This window comes from Arachis ipaensis, chromosome B9 (genome assembly GCF_059453495.1).
Source record: "Arachis ipaensis isolate K30076 ecotype BB chromosome B9, ASM5945349v1, whole genome shotgun sequence".
Lineage (NCBI taxonomy): Eukaryota > Viridiplantae > Streptophyta > Magnoliopsida > Fabales > Fabaceae > Arachis > Arachis ipaensis.
In genome coordinates, this window is record NC_142444.1 from 15,278,360 (window position 1) to 15,291,331 (window position 12,972).

A 12,972-nucleotide genomic window follows, 5' to 3' on the forward strand; every position below is an offset into this window, starting at 1 on the left:
TTTTATCAGGAAATTTTATAAGCGCAACATTATATTATTATTTATACATATTTAAATATATTAATATAGTCGTACTTATTTATACAATCTAAAATACGTTTTTTATCAGGGAATTTTATAAACGCAACATTATATTGTTATTTATACATAGATAAATATATTATTATAGTCTTACTTTGCCATAATTTTCGCTTCTGTCTCACTCTCTTTGCCTCTCATTCCCTGTCCTCCTATTTTCTCTCCTCACACTTTTCATATCTTGAATTTGATCTTAAATTCACCATGGAAGACAACATGGTTGCGAGTGTCGAGACCAGAAGAGGGGGGTTGTGATAATCGCGCCGATGCCCGTTAGCGTTATGTACTTGTGTTGGGTCTTTTTTTCTGATCAAAATTGCCAGTTGAGTTGTTTTTTTTTTTGGTGAAACATGACAAATTATTATTTAAAAAAAAATGAATATGACATATATATTATTTAATAATTATATAAGGAAATTATATATTTATTCAATTAATAATCTATATTAATTATTTAAATCATGAATAACCGAAAATGTTTCATCAAAGCATTTTTTAATATTATGTATATTGTTTACATTAAATTATAACTGACTCACAGTTGTTTGGCTAATTTTTTGGATATTACAATCGAAAGAGTGTAATACATTGATATTACACTAATTTAGTGTTATACACCGATATGGGTGTTTTCAATGTTATAAGAAATCGTGACTTACGATTTTAGAAAAAGACAAAAAAATTGTGAAAATGAGATTAACGATTTCAAGTAAGACAAATTTTTTTTCAGAATTTTTACAACCATGAAATCGTTACTCTCATTCTCTAAGTTGATTCTAACCATTGATTGTTGATCCAAAGCTTTCTAATTATTCTTCCTCTTCACACAAATCGTTGGTAACGATTTTAAACAAATCGGCACTAACAATTTCTTTAAAACCAATTATGAGTCCCATAGTTAAGCATTACACAACCAAAACTTCATTTATATGTATTACACAATTGTAGTTAGCACATAAAAAATAATTAGCGCAGTTGTTTATGTAAAAATTAATAACTTTATTTTTTAAACATTACGAATTTATTCGTTGCCATGTTATTTTTTTTATAAATAATAGATGAAATCGTCATTACATTACTGTACAGCCCTCCCCCCCTTTTTTATTTTTTTTCATATAAAATAATTTTACAGTTTCGTTTAACAGACCTTTGTGATCTCCAGCTCCTTTATATTATCTGACCCAACATACTGCAATTTTCCGTCCACAGTTTTGTCCAGAATCGCCGAACCCCTCCAAGATGTGCCCTCCCACCAACACAAACTCTGCACGAGTTCTCAATCATGGGGGTCCAACATCGTGGCAACGCCGATGTGGAACATTGTGGTTCTCGCCGTCGGGTAGCCGCATTCGGACATGTGCATCGACTGGCTTAGAAGCGAGGTGCCGACGAAGGGTATTAAGGTATCTGCGAGGAATCTGTGGTTGGCATCTGTGGAAGGATCTTTTTCTCGTAGGGATTGGAGTAACCCTATCCTTCATCATCTCACCTAATGCTGTCAGAGGTCTAGCCCACTCAACGGACGCAAGGCAATTTTCCCGAGAAAGATCCCTCGTGATATCTTCGAATGGTCACATCACCTTGTCACATTAGAGACCCAGTTCGATCGCCCGGAAAGCAAACGTTTACAACTATTCGTGCACATTTTAAGTATATATGCGGAATAAAACATGACCCATCAGCGTGCCTTCTAAGGTAAGCATCACTCCACCAACACACTTCCTACGAGGTAGTCAACCGAACGACGCGCTCAATGAAAGAGGATGCAGAGAAGATACCAGCTTCGGAGGTAAGCGGATTTGATGCACCCGTGTAAGGTAAACATTTATGTCTCCTCCTTGGCCTCTGTTGACTAGGGTCATTGTTGTTTGTAGGAGGGATTGGTGGCGGCGACTCTCTTGAAGGTGAACGCCACCATGGACGCGTTGAATAGGAACATTGTGAGACTGCTTGAGGTATGTATGATATTCTTGTATCTGCATGCATACTCCATTTGCCCTTAGATTGGCCCTGTTCCCACTTCACTTCGGTCTGAGCCAGATATGTCTTTGCTTTCCCAGTTTCTCCAGAAAGAGCACTCCCAGCTGGACGTATTCACCGATGACCTTAGGAAAGCACTCGGCCAGGTTGACGAATGCCTGAACAAGTACGTCAGGATGGGAGGGGAGCATAGGATAAGGACCGTCGGTGCCGGGTCCCAGGTCACCGCAGCCATGCCGGAAAGCAGCGCTCAAAGGAGGGGAGAACGGAGCACGGCGGAGGACGTCGACATCGTCGACCTGACAGCGGGACCCCACGAGGGACGCACGGCAACACTCGGAACCTTGGGTGGGGCGAACATCAGCTCTAGCATGACGGGACACTGGGCGGAGAGCACCATCATGTTTGAGTCGATGCTCCATGATGATCATTGGATGGCGCTAGGGGTGTCGCACCAGACAAACCTCGCATGGAGCGCACATGCCCCGCAGTATAACACGCCCCATTCCACACCCAACGCGTTGGGCCACGCAGCGCCTGTAAGTGAAACTGCACAGCCCTGTAGGTGGCTTGCCGTGTTATCTGAACAACCACTTGTGCATTCGCGTGATTTATTTATTTCACCCATATTCTTTGTGCCCCGATATCACAGGACACGATGGGCTCGAATGTCCGAAGCGGTGCAAACATCATAGGGAGCGGCTCGGGATTGCAGGCAAAGTTCTTCAAAAGAGGAGAACTCCTAGACGATATGAGAACACCTCGGAAAATGCCGAAAAACCCAAGACAGCAGAACAGCCAACACATTCCATCTTCTGGGGCAGTGATCTTTCCGCCGGTAAGGCCTATATCATCCGGATTAATGTATCACTTAGGTCGTACTCGAAGTAAAACGGTGTTCCGAACACGGCTTAACTTTATTTTTTGTTCTTCCGCAGTTCATACATGCCGGCTTCAAGATAACCCGGCAGATGGGTTTTCCCTTGGAGGCGGCCCAGATGATGGCCTACATATTCGGCGAATGCTTGAACCTTGACGAGAAACTGTTTTGCCGTGATGATCGCCAACTGGACCGAGAGGCGTTTTCCTCGCTCCTGCCTGGGAATGAATCGTCAGCCTACATCCTGGAGCTGCTTGCGCTCAGGACCTCATGGACACAGTCGCAGCTGCAATGGTGTTCGGTCTGGTCCCTTCCGCTGATTTTTTTGGTAACGTTTTCATACAACTTGCTTCCCGATGCCGATTCATTTTTTGCGATACAATTACGACCGCTATATGACCAGACCATGTCACACGTGACAGGAATTTGCTCTGACCAAGGACATCGACAATGATCAGTTGATGGACTACTTTCGTGGGACATGGCTACCACGACCCAACGCCTTGAGATATGTAAGCATTGTCGCGGCGCAAACCGCACGGAAAACCAAAAAATACAAAGAAAGATGACATAAAATTGAGGAAAACCCAAAAAATAGTATGGTCTTTATTATTCCTATTGCCGCTCATAACTGACCAGAAACGCTAACGCATAACTCCATGACAGATCTACGTCCAGATGAAAGACGTCCTCGAGGGCATGAAGGAGTGTCACTACTACCTGATGGTCGTGGATGTCTCTGGTCGCCGGATGTGGATATTCGACAGATTTTCAACACAGGAGACTGTCATGGGAAGAAGTAAAGCGGTTAAGTCAGTGGTACGTAATATCTACTTTTCCTTTCCAACGATGCACGACATTTCACTGTGTTTCCATCTCAATTTGGAAGTTGCCTTTTTTTTGTTTCTTTCTTTAATCCGGTTTGTTATGAACTAATGGGCCTGTTTCTTTTCTTTTCTATTGTCTCATCCTTTATGGGACATGCAGGGTAAACCCAGACATTCATTTTTTTTGGGAAGTAAAACTCTTCTCCTGTCTCATCTGCTGCCGTTTTGCAGGCCAGTGTTCTGGACAAGATCTTGAAAACCATGTTCCCAGATATCGACGTATTAGGAAGGAACCCGCCGCTGTCTGAGTGGAATGCAGACTTCGTACTGGGGATCACCAACGAGTACAACTGGTACGCATTATATTAATTGCTCAACCATGCATATTTGTTCTCCGGTTTTGACATGTATTCACCAATTTATGTTTCCGGCGGCGACCGCGGAAAAAAAAGTAACAGAGACAAGCTATGGATGATGTTGTGGCTTCAGATGGAGCATATGTTCACAACCAGCCCTGTCCCGTAGAAGAAGGTATTCAACACAACCTTTCTCACGATGTATGCATTTAAAAAGTTTCCCATTGTGTAAAGATCTCTTAATCGACACATCCATGTATGCCTTTTACTTTGTCATGCTGCAGAGCATCGATCAACTGTTCGACAGGATACGGATTGACACTGCGTTGGCTATTGTAAACGAGCACTTCAATGAGTTCCATGATGAGGTAAGGCAGCGGACAGAGGTGGACTGGAATAGCCGGAGGGCAATAGCAGCCGTGCTGCCATGACCCTGTTCATAACGGGAGCTTCGTTTTGGCCATGCTGGGCTTTTCCATTCCCCCTTTTGTTGGTGACCAGGGTGGGCCGTCACTTTGAAGTGGTACCAACAAATCATTGTACACGACTCCACTTCGAGGTGATAGCTATTTGACCCGTCATATTGAATGTATTTTGTTGCATGCGTATCAACCGTTGCATGCCAGGAACCACCGCTTTTTTGGTAAAATAGTTTGTTTCCGTGGGCTGGATGTTAAAATAGTGCGAATTAAATTTTATCTTCTGTTCCGTATTTGTTCCAATGGAGTCTGGTATATAATTCCATAAACAAAGCGTTTATTATCATTCCATAAAAAAGCCTGTTGTTATTATATGTTTTTTTTGTCCGCTTCGTGATGGATAGTGCCATATTCTTAGTACTAGGAAAATATAAACACTCGATGTAGTTTATAGAAAATTTCGTCCCGAGACCCAGACATCCGAAATCCCTACGCAATGACCACTTTAAGTTGGCAACAATGTCTCGTTACATTACTTGGTTTACACTAACTAGCCCTTTCTAATTTAATTAATCAAACACAAACGCAACTATTGTCACACTACAGACCAACACATTAAGACAGACCAACACATTGAGGAGGCACGTCCCCACAGGCTCCACTATATATTACATCCGTCCATGAATGCAACCAATATAACGAAAAGTAGAAAAATTTTTTCGGCAACAATATCTCGTTACATGACTCGATTTACACTAACTAGCCCTTTCTAATTTAATTAATCAAACACACAAACGCAACTATTGTCACAACACAAACAACACGTTGAATTTGGCACGTCCTCACAAGCTGCACTGCATACTACATTCGTCCCTGAACGCAAGCAATATCACCAGAAGTATAAAATTCTTAACTCACATTGCGCTATGCATACGCCCTTCCGGATGTCACGCCAGCAAGTACGGCTCTTAGCAGCCACCCAAACTTAATCCAGCTCGACTCGATGCGTAACCGCCAACAAGAATAGTACAGCCCGCTCACTCAAATTTGTAGTACTCGTCACCCCCCTCTCCTGCCTCCATGCTTTCGTAAGCCGCGCCAGCCTCGAAACTGTCGATGTTCTTCCACATACTCGATTGTTGACACTTGCGAGAATTGTGTCTACCCTTTCCACACAATCGACACCTGTGAACACGGCGAAACTTTCCTCAAGAGGTAACAACTCTTCGACCGCATCCTTTGTACCTTGCCCGCATCGGATCCCGAACAGACACCCTGCTGGCCTCCTCAGGAACACCCAACCTTTGGCGATGTTTGTCCCGCAGGGATTGACGCTCCTTTGCCAACCTTGTTTTCACATCCACGTAGTCCTCAAAAAACCAGCAAGACAGGCTCACCAGCTCCCTGCAATCATCCAGCATCGCCGCGTGCATGCTCATGTATGCCGCGTCTGGGATCTCCCCAACACGAGTTTTGTCGCAGGGTGCACGTGGCTGCTTTGTCCTCTTTGCCCACCGGTCAAGTATTAGGCCTTTGGGGATAGTTGTCATGTTCAGATAAACCAGAACCCCAACCATGTGGACACAAGGAAGCCCAAAGGACTCCATCCACTGACAAGAACAGCTGAATTCATCATCTTCCTCAGCCCAGGACACGGCCCATGATCTCTGCTTGCAGTACATTGCAACCTCGAACAAAACACAAGCGCTCGTCCTCTTCGTGGACACAACTCTAACGTTGCTGGCTAGCATCAGCACCTCCCGAAACAGTTTGAAAACCTCTCTTGTATAAACCGTTGCAGCGAACTGCTCAATGGCCTCGAGTTTCGTCTTCACAACAGGCTCGCCATACGCAAACTTGTAGTCTGCCACTAGTTCTCTCCTCCTCATGAACTCCAAATAGTGTTGGAAGTGCTCCACAAACTCCCTTAGATTGTACCCGTTGTGTATAAATTTTTCAAGCTGCATATTCAAAGCCTCGCACCTGGATGTCATCTTCAGACCTGCGAAGAATTTTCCCCGGATATGGGCATTGGACCAGGAATGCTTCTTGGCATACATCTCCACTATCCACAAATGATCCTCCAACTCGTGGTCCGCCACGTTATCCGTCCATATTGTCTCAAATTCGTCAACCTCTAGATCTCCCATGAGGCATAAATGGAATTTCCTGAGAAAACCCGGTCGTCCAACTCTAACAGTGGCGTTCCTTAACAAATGCCAGCTACACAACCTGTGATGTGCATCGGGAAAAACTATGCTAACCGCACTCTTCATGGCGAGGTCACCGTCCGTGGTGACAGACTTCGGCTGTTTTCCCTTCATTGCCTCAAGGAATGACCGCAGCAACCACACATAGCTTGCTTTGCTCTCGTTGCTCAATATGGCACAGCCGAACACCACCGTCCTCATATGATGTTCCACCCCTGAGAATATTACCAAAGGGCACTTGTATTTGTTACGACCGTAAGTTGCATCAAAACCCAGGACATCCCCGAACACGCTGTAGTCATAACGACTTGTACGATCGTACCAGAAGAGATTTTCCAGCCTCTTGTCAACATCCAGCGAGTACCTCCAGAATATCCCGGAATCAGTCGTCCTTAAAGTTCCCAAGAACTTCAACGCGGACTCCGCATCTGTCGCGCCTGCCCGCCTTTGCTTCTCTATCGCATTATATATGTCCTTTATCTCGAACCCGACAGTCTCGAATCCTCCTGACTAATTGGCAAACGCGCGGAAAATCGTAGGCACCCGCAACCCAGATTTTCTCATGGAATTGATTTGGTGCAAATCCCCTTCCTTGACTGCTCTGTGTGACCGCGACAGACCCCTAAACCTCGCATCCAGCATGGGATGATTGTGGTTGTCACAGAATTGTTCAACAAACCATCGCCCGCTGGCATCATCAGCGTGGACCTTAATCCGGGCTTCACACCCGCACCGCGTGATCGGTCGAGGATCCTTCTTCCTGTCTTTCCGCTGCATGTGTTTCCCGTCTCGCTCCCCTTCCCTCGAGCACATGAATATCTGCCAAATTATTTCGCTCTCCGCCCCCTGCTTTGTTCTGCGACCCACCTTAGACCTCCTGACCGAGAATCCCTTGATGCGACCGAATTCGTTGTAGTAGTCATAAGCTGCCTGTAGGCTTGTGAACTCCGTTGTAAGGACGTCCTTGGCTGTGAGGGAAGAAAATTCAATCGCGCCAAAGGATCCTATCCCTTCAACAATCCTCACTCCTGCTTCTGCATCTATGTCTGCATCTGCGGCGGACGAGTCCATCGCTTCTGCGTCCTCTACCGGCACAGTTTCGCCGCTCATTCCATCGTCACCATCCTGCAACGAACAACATACGACATGTGTTACAACAGGCGGTGGGCCACATCAACATAAACCGGTCAACAAAAACTCATAACAGGAGCAACAAACACACCTGCGACGCATGGACTCGGTCAAAATTAGATGAAAACTCGTAGCTAGGCTCCACAAAACCATTCGGCTGTCACAGTTCAAACAAACGCAGTGAGCGAGCGGAACATCGGCGTTATCAATCGTAACTACGAACACGCAGCTATAATCCCAGGCATCCTAAAATAACCCAACTAAAACTCATTCAACCGTAAGGACCAACCCTGATTTTCGGTACACATTAAAAACTAACAAATCAAATTCGGCTATGTGCCATAATAAACGGCAACCTCCAACAATCAAACGGTTAAAACTGTTGGGAAAATCGGTGACTCACGGGCCCCACAATTGAAATCAATTTCGGTGCAACCCCCCCCCCCCCCCCGGCATTATCGGACGGTAAAGACCTCATTGACACCGACAAAGCGTACCTGTGAATCTCGTTGCCCTGTGTGGTCCATTTCCTTCCCTTATTGTGAATCTCGAGACAACCAGATCTCGATCTGTGCTTCCACGCCGTTCAATACCGCGTTCTCCTCCGTCGTGCACTGCCGTCTCCGTGCAGGTCGACCAAACGAACTTTCACACTGATCCCAACACAGCTTTCACCTACCTATTAATGGAGTTTGGGGCTTTAGGTTAATAACGGATTCTCGTCTTCTCCCCCTCCTTTTGGTTGTTTCTTAATTTTATCCCCAACCACTACTTTTGATTATTTGTGAACCGGCCCAATCTTTTCCAAAAATTGAATTCATTACCTGGTCCACCAAAATCTTGAATATACTTTCCCCACCGTAGAAACCTCCTAAAAAGATATAAAAAGACGATATTTTGATGCATGATTTAAGGATCCATGGGTTAGTATACTGTATAAGTATTGTTTTGAGGTATTTTGTGTTGTTTGTTTTTGTGTTTTATTATTTCTTTTTGTTCTCTTTTTATAGTTAGGGGTGGCAACGGGGCGGGTAGGGGTGGATTTTTGCTCTACCCGACCCCGCCCCGCCGTACAATAACTCGCATAGAACCCGCCCCGCTTTTACCCGCGGGTAGTAAAACATTGAACCCTAATCCGCCCCTGCGGGTACCCTAGCCTCCCCGCCCCTACCCACCCCTATAATTATTAAAATCCAATAAATTAAATTAAATTTCATAATTTATATAACTATCATCACATACATAACATAAATTAAAGTAAAAATTTAAATATGATATATTATTAATCATTTACTAATTATTTTACATATATTATACATATTATATATTAAAATCATATATATTATATATATAGCGGGGCGAGTAGGAACGGGTATTACCTAAATCCGATCCCGCCCTGCCCCTCTCAAGAACCTGCCCCGATGCGGGGCGGGTAATTACCTGCCCCAAGCGGGTAGGGGCGGAGTGGATACCCGCGAGTTCGAATGGCATTGCCATCCCTATTTATAGTGGATTGTATATTTTGAGTTCTCGTGTCGAGTACGCTTGAATTATCAAACAAAAAAAAACAAATGAATTATGAATCAATTAAATAATTCAAAAGATCCATTGATTTTTCACTTTAAAAAAAGTATTTTTTATATACAAATATATTATTTTATTATAAAAAATAATAAAATTGTTGGCACAATGAAGTCAAAATTTCAGTAAGATACTTCCAAAAGTTCCAACCATTTTTTTTCCATGTATTATTTTTATTAGCAAGAATAGTCAAAAGCAATCACTCCCATTGGGTTCACGTCATTTGTGTGACAAAAATGTCTTCGGCCAAATTTGAAGTGATATATTTGTTTTCTCTCTTCAATGACTTTTCATTAACACTATTTATCTTTGGGAATTGGTTGTACTTAATAAATGCCTTTTCACTCTTCACTCTTCACTTATTAAACTCTAATAATAATTGTGACCAGACACCATGGATTTCCTTTCACTTCCTACAATAACAATTTTGGTAGCTTTAGCTCTATTTCTTATCTACAACATATGGAAGATCAACAAAAGTGGTGATGATGAAACCAAGAAGCTTCAAGCACCAGAACTACCAGGTGCTTTACCTTTGATTGGTCACCTCCATTTACTAGGAGCCAAAACACCACTTGCAAGAATCTTTGCTTCTTTAGCGGATAAGCATGGCCCCATATTCCAAATCCATTTAGGAGCATACCCTGCCCTTGTAATTTGCAACAAGGATGCAATCAAAGAGTGTTTCACTACAAACGACGTCGTTTTAGCTTCGCGCCCAAAGTCAAGCCATGGAATTCACCTTGGTTACAACTTTGCAGGGTTTGGATTTGCTCCTTATGGCCCCTATTGGACCAAGCTGAGGAAGCTAGCCATGCTTGAACTTCTATCGCCGCGCCGCATCGAATCTTTGAGGCATGTTTATGAATCCGAGGTTGATACTTTGATCAATGATTTGTTGTCTTATCTTGGTGCGGATTCAGGGGTTAAGGTTGTCATAAGTGAGTGGTTGGAACGCCTCACATTCAATATAATCATAAAGATGATTGCCGGAAAGAGGTATTAATTAAAGATATTATTGTAAGTATGAGTTAATTGGTTAGTAGAATTTAATTTTGGTACAATAATATATTCTTATAATTCATTTATAAATCAATTATACTTAAATTCTCATCTAAAGATATGAACTTAACTGGATGACTATATAATTTTTTTTTTAGATTGTCAGTATATCAAAATTAAATTTTTATTATTATATTCGTAATTACCTAATTTTTCTTGATGTGATGAATTTCAACATGGGTAGGTATTTTAGCTACTTGAAAGATGCGGACGATGAAGAATCACATAGAATTGTGAAGCTTGTAAAAGAGTTCATGCACATTTCTGGTGAGCTTGTTCCTTCAGATTTGATTCCAATTATTGGATGGTTACCAGTACAAGGGCAAGTGCTTAAGAACATGAAACGAATTGCAAAGGATTTGGATACAATTGTGGGAAATTGGGTTGAAGAGCATGATGTGAAGAATGATGATCAAAAGAAAAAGAACTACTCATCAAGTGAGAAACAATATTTCATTGACTTTATGCTTTCCGTTATTGAAGATGATCCTGCCTCTGGCCATACCCGGGACAATATCATCAAGGCAAATATTATGGTAAGCATCTGTTTCTTTTTATCTGAATTCAAATTAATAATGTTAGGTACACAAGTAAAAATTTGGCTAAATCATCATAATCAAGTGATTTCAAAAACACATGTCGATTTTTTTTTCGGATAAATTATATTTTTTGTCTCTATATTTGTAAATTTTTTTAAAATATCTCTACTGTTTAATTTTATTTAATTTTATTTTTAATATTTTTTATTTTTGATAAAATTATTCTAAATGTTAACTCCATTTAAAATGTTAGGGATAAAATAAAATATGTTCAGAAATAATTTTGACATAAATAAAAAATATTAAAAATAAAATTAAATAAATTAAAAATATTAGAAATAAAATTAAATAAAATTAAATATTAAAAATATTTTTTTTTTTTTAAAAATCACAAATTGAAACGGAACATATTTTACCCTTCTTTCTCCTTTGTTCTTTTCTTCTAACAATATGCAACAAAAACTTTAGAATATAATGTTGGCGGGGTCAGACACAACGTCCAGCACAATGACATGGATCCTATCCCTTTTATTGAACAACAAACATGCTTTGAAGCGTGCAAAGGACGAAATTGACCTTCATGTGGGTAAGGACAAAATAGTAAAAGCATCCGACATAAAAAACCTAGTGTATTTACAAGCAATTTTGAAAGAAAGTCTAAGATTATATCCAGCAGGGCCTCTATTAGTACCTCATGAGGCAAGAGAAGATTGTTACATTCATGGCTATTACGTACCAAAAGGAACACGTGTCTTTGCCAATGTATGGAAGCTACATAGAGATCCAAGCATTTGGGCAGAACCTGAGAAATTTTCACCAGAAAGATTTATTAATGGCAATGGAGAACTTAATGAAGATCAGAATTTCGAATACCTTCCATTTGGTTCAGGAAGAAGAGCTTGTCCTGGATCAACATTCGCCATTCAAGTGATTCTCACAACACTTGCTCGCATGCTTCAAAAGTTTGATTTGGAAGTTCCAATAAAGGGTGAGGCTATTGATATGAGAGAAGGGTTGGGCATAACCTTGCCCAAGTTAACTCCCTTACAAATCATTTTGACCCCACGCTAATAATGCCATGTATATGACTTGCCTTGCTTCTATCACTTGAATTTTCCTTTGCTATATATATATAGGTGTTGACGTGTTGTCTTTGGTGGCTCCATTAATTTGGTGACTATGGTGGTTAAGGTCCAGCAACCAATCTAAACTTGACATGTGTAATATTTGAGATTATGAGAAAAAGAATTTGACTAGATATAATGACCGTAAATGCACTAATGAAGCAAGGTAAAAATTTTGAATCAATAAACAACTACTAATTAAAGGAGCTTAGTAATTTATTATGAAATTCTAAAAATAAAAAATATAAAAATTGGATAAATTCAAAAAATTGAGAAATCCTCGATCCCAACAATAGAGAGTGTAACAATAGAGAGTGTGGTTCCAGGAAGCCTGAAAAAATTAGGACTCCATCTGTAATTAGTGGGTAAAAATTGGAAGGCACTCGTCGCTAGTATGTAGTTCACAGGAGTAGTAGGGGAGGTCCTCGTCGGCGTTGAAGGTGAGAGGAAGAGCTGATTTCTCCATGGCCATTAAAAGTGAGAGGGACAGGTGGAGTCTCCGTTGGCGTTGAAGGTGAGAGGTGCAGCCGAGGTTCTCGTCGGTTGACGCTGTGAAAGGGTGTGATCCTGAGAGGGACTTCGGAGATCTTCTCAACTTTGAAGGTGTGCAAAGTCAATAACAACCCATCCATCGTTATTAACTGTCTTCAACCACACACAAAGCTACTTTCTTTCTTTTCGTCAGAAATTATCAACTCATTATTCACCCCATCAACTTCCAGACGAGGTCATACCTATTATTACTAAGCATACATCAATCCACACATAAATAATCGACTATTGCA

General features: G+C 41.6%; 1 protein-coding gene and 1 pseudogene across 1 annotated transcript; one reads left to right on the top strand and one right to left on the bottom strand.

Annotated features, from left to right (window-relative positions):
* Positions 1–5,577: 5,577 nt before the first annotated feature.
* On the bottom strand, positions 5,578–9,378 carry LOC107615147 (protein FAR1-RELATED SEQUENCE 5-like; annotated as a pseudogene).
* Positions 9,379–9,680: 302 nt separating this feature from the next.
* LOC107619368 (cytochrome P450 CYP82J17) lies at positions 9,681–12,228 on the top strand. Its single transcript, XM_016321639.3, has 3 exons — positions 9,681–10,461; positions 10,709–11,060; positions 11,532–12,228. Exons 1-3 carry the CDS (start codon positions 9,857–9,859, stop codon positions 12,132–12,134), a joined length of 1,560 nt encoding a protein of 519 aa, XP_016177125.1. The 5' UTR covers positions 9,681–9,856; the 3' UTR covers positions 12,135–12,228.
* Positions 12,229–12,972: the final 744 nt, after the last annotated feature.

Coding starts and splice junctions, on each gene's coding strand:
- LOC107619368 (XM_016321639.3), top strand. CDS start 9,857: ATGGATTTCCTTTCACTTCCTACAATAACAATTTTGGTAGCTTTAGCT. Junction 10,462..10,708: donor AAGATGATTGCCGGAAAGAG/GTATTAATTAAA, acceptor CAACATGGGTAG/GTATTTTAGCTACTTGAAAG. Junction 11,061..11,531: donor TCATCAAGGCAAATATTATG/GTAAGCATCTGT, acceptor CAAAAACTTTAG/AATATAATGTTGGCGGGGTC.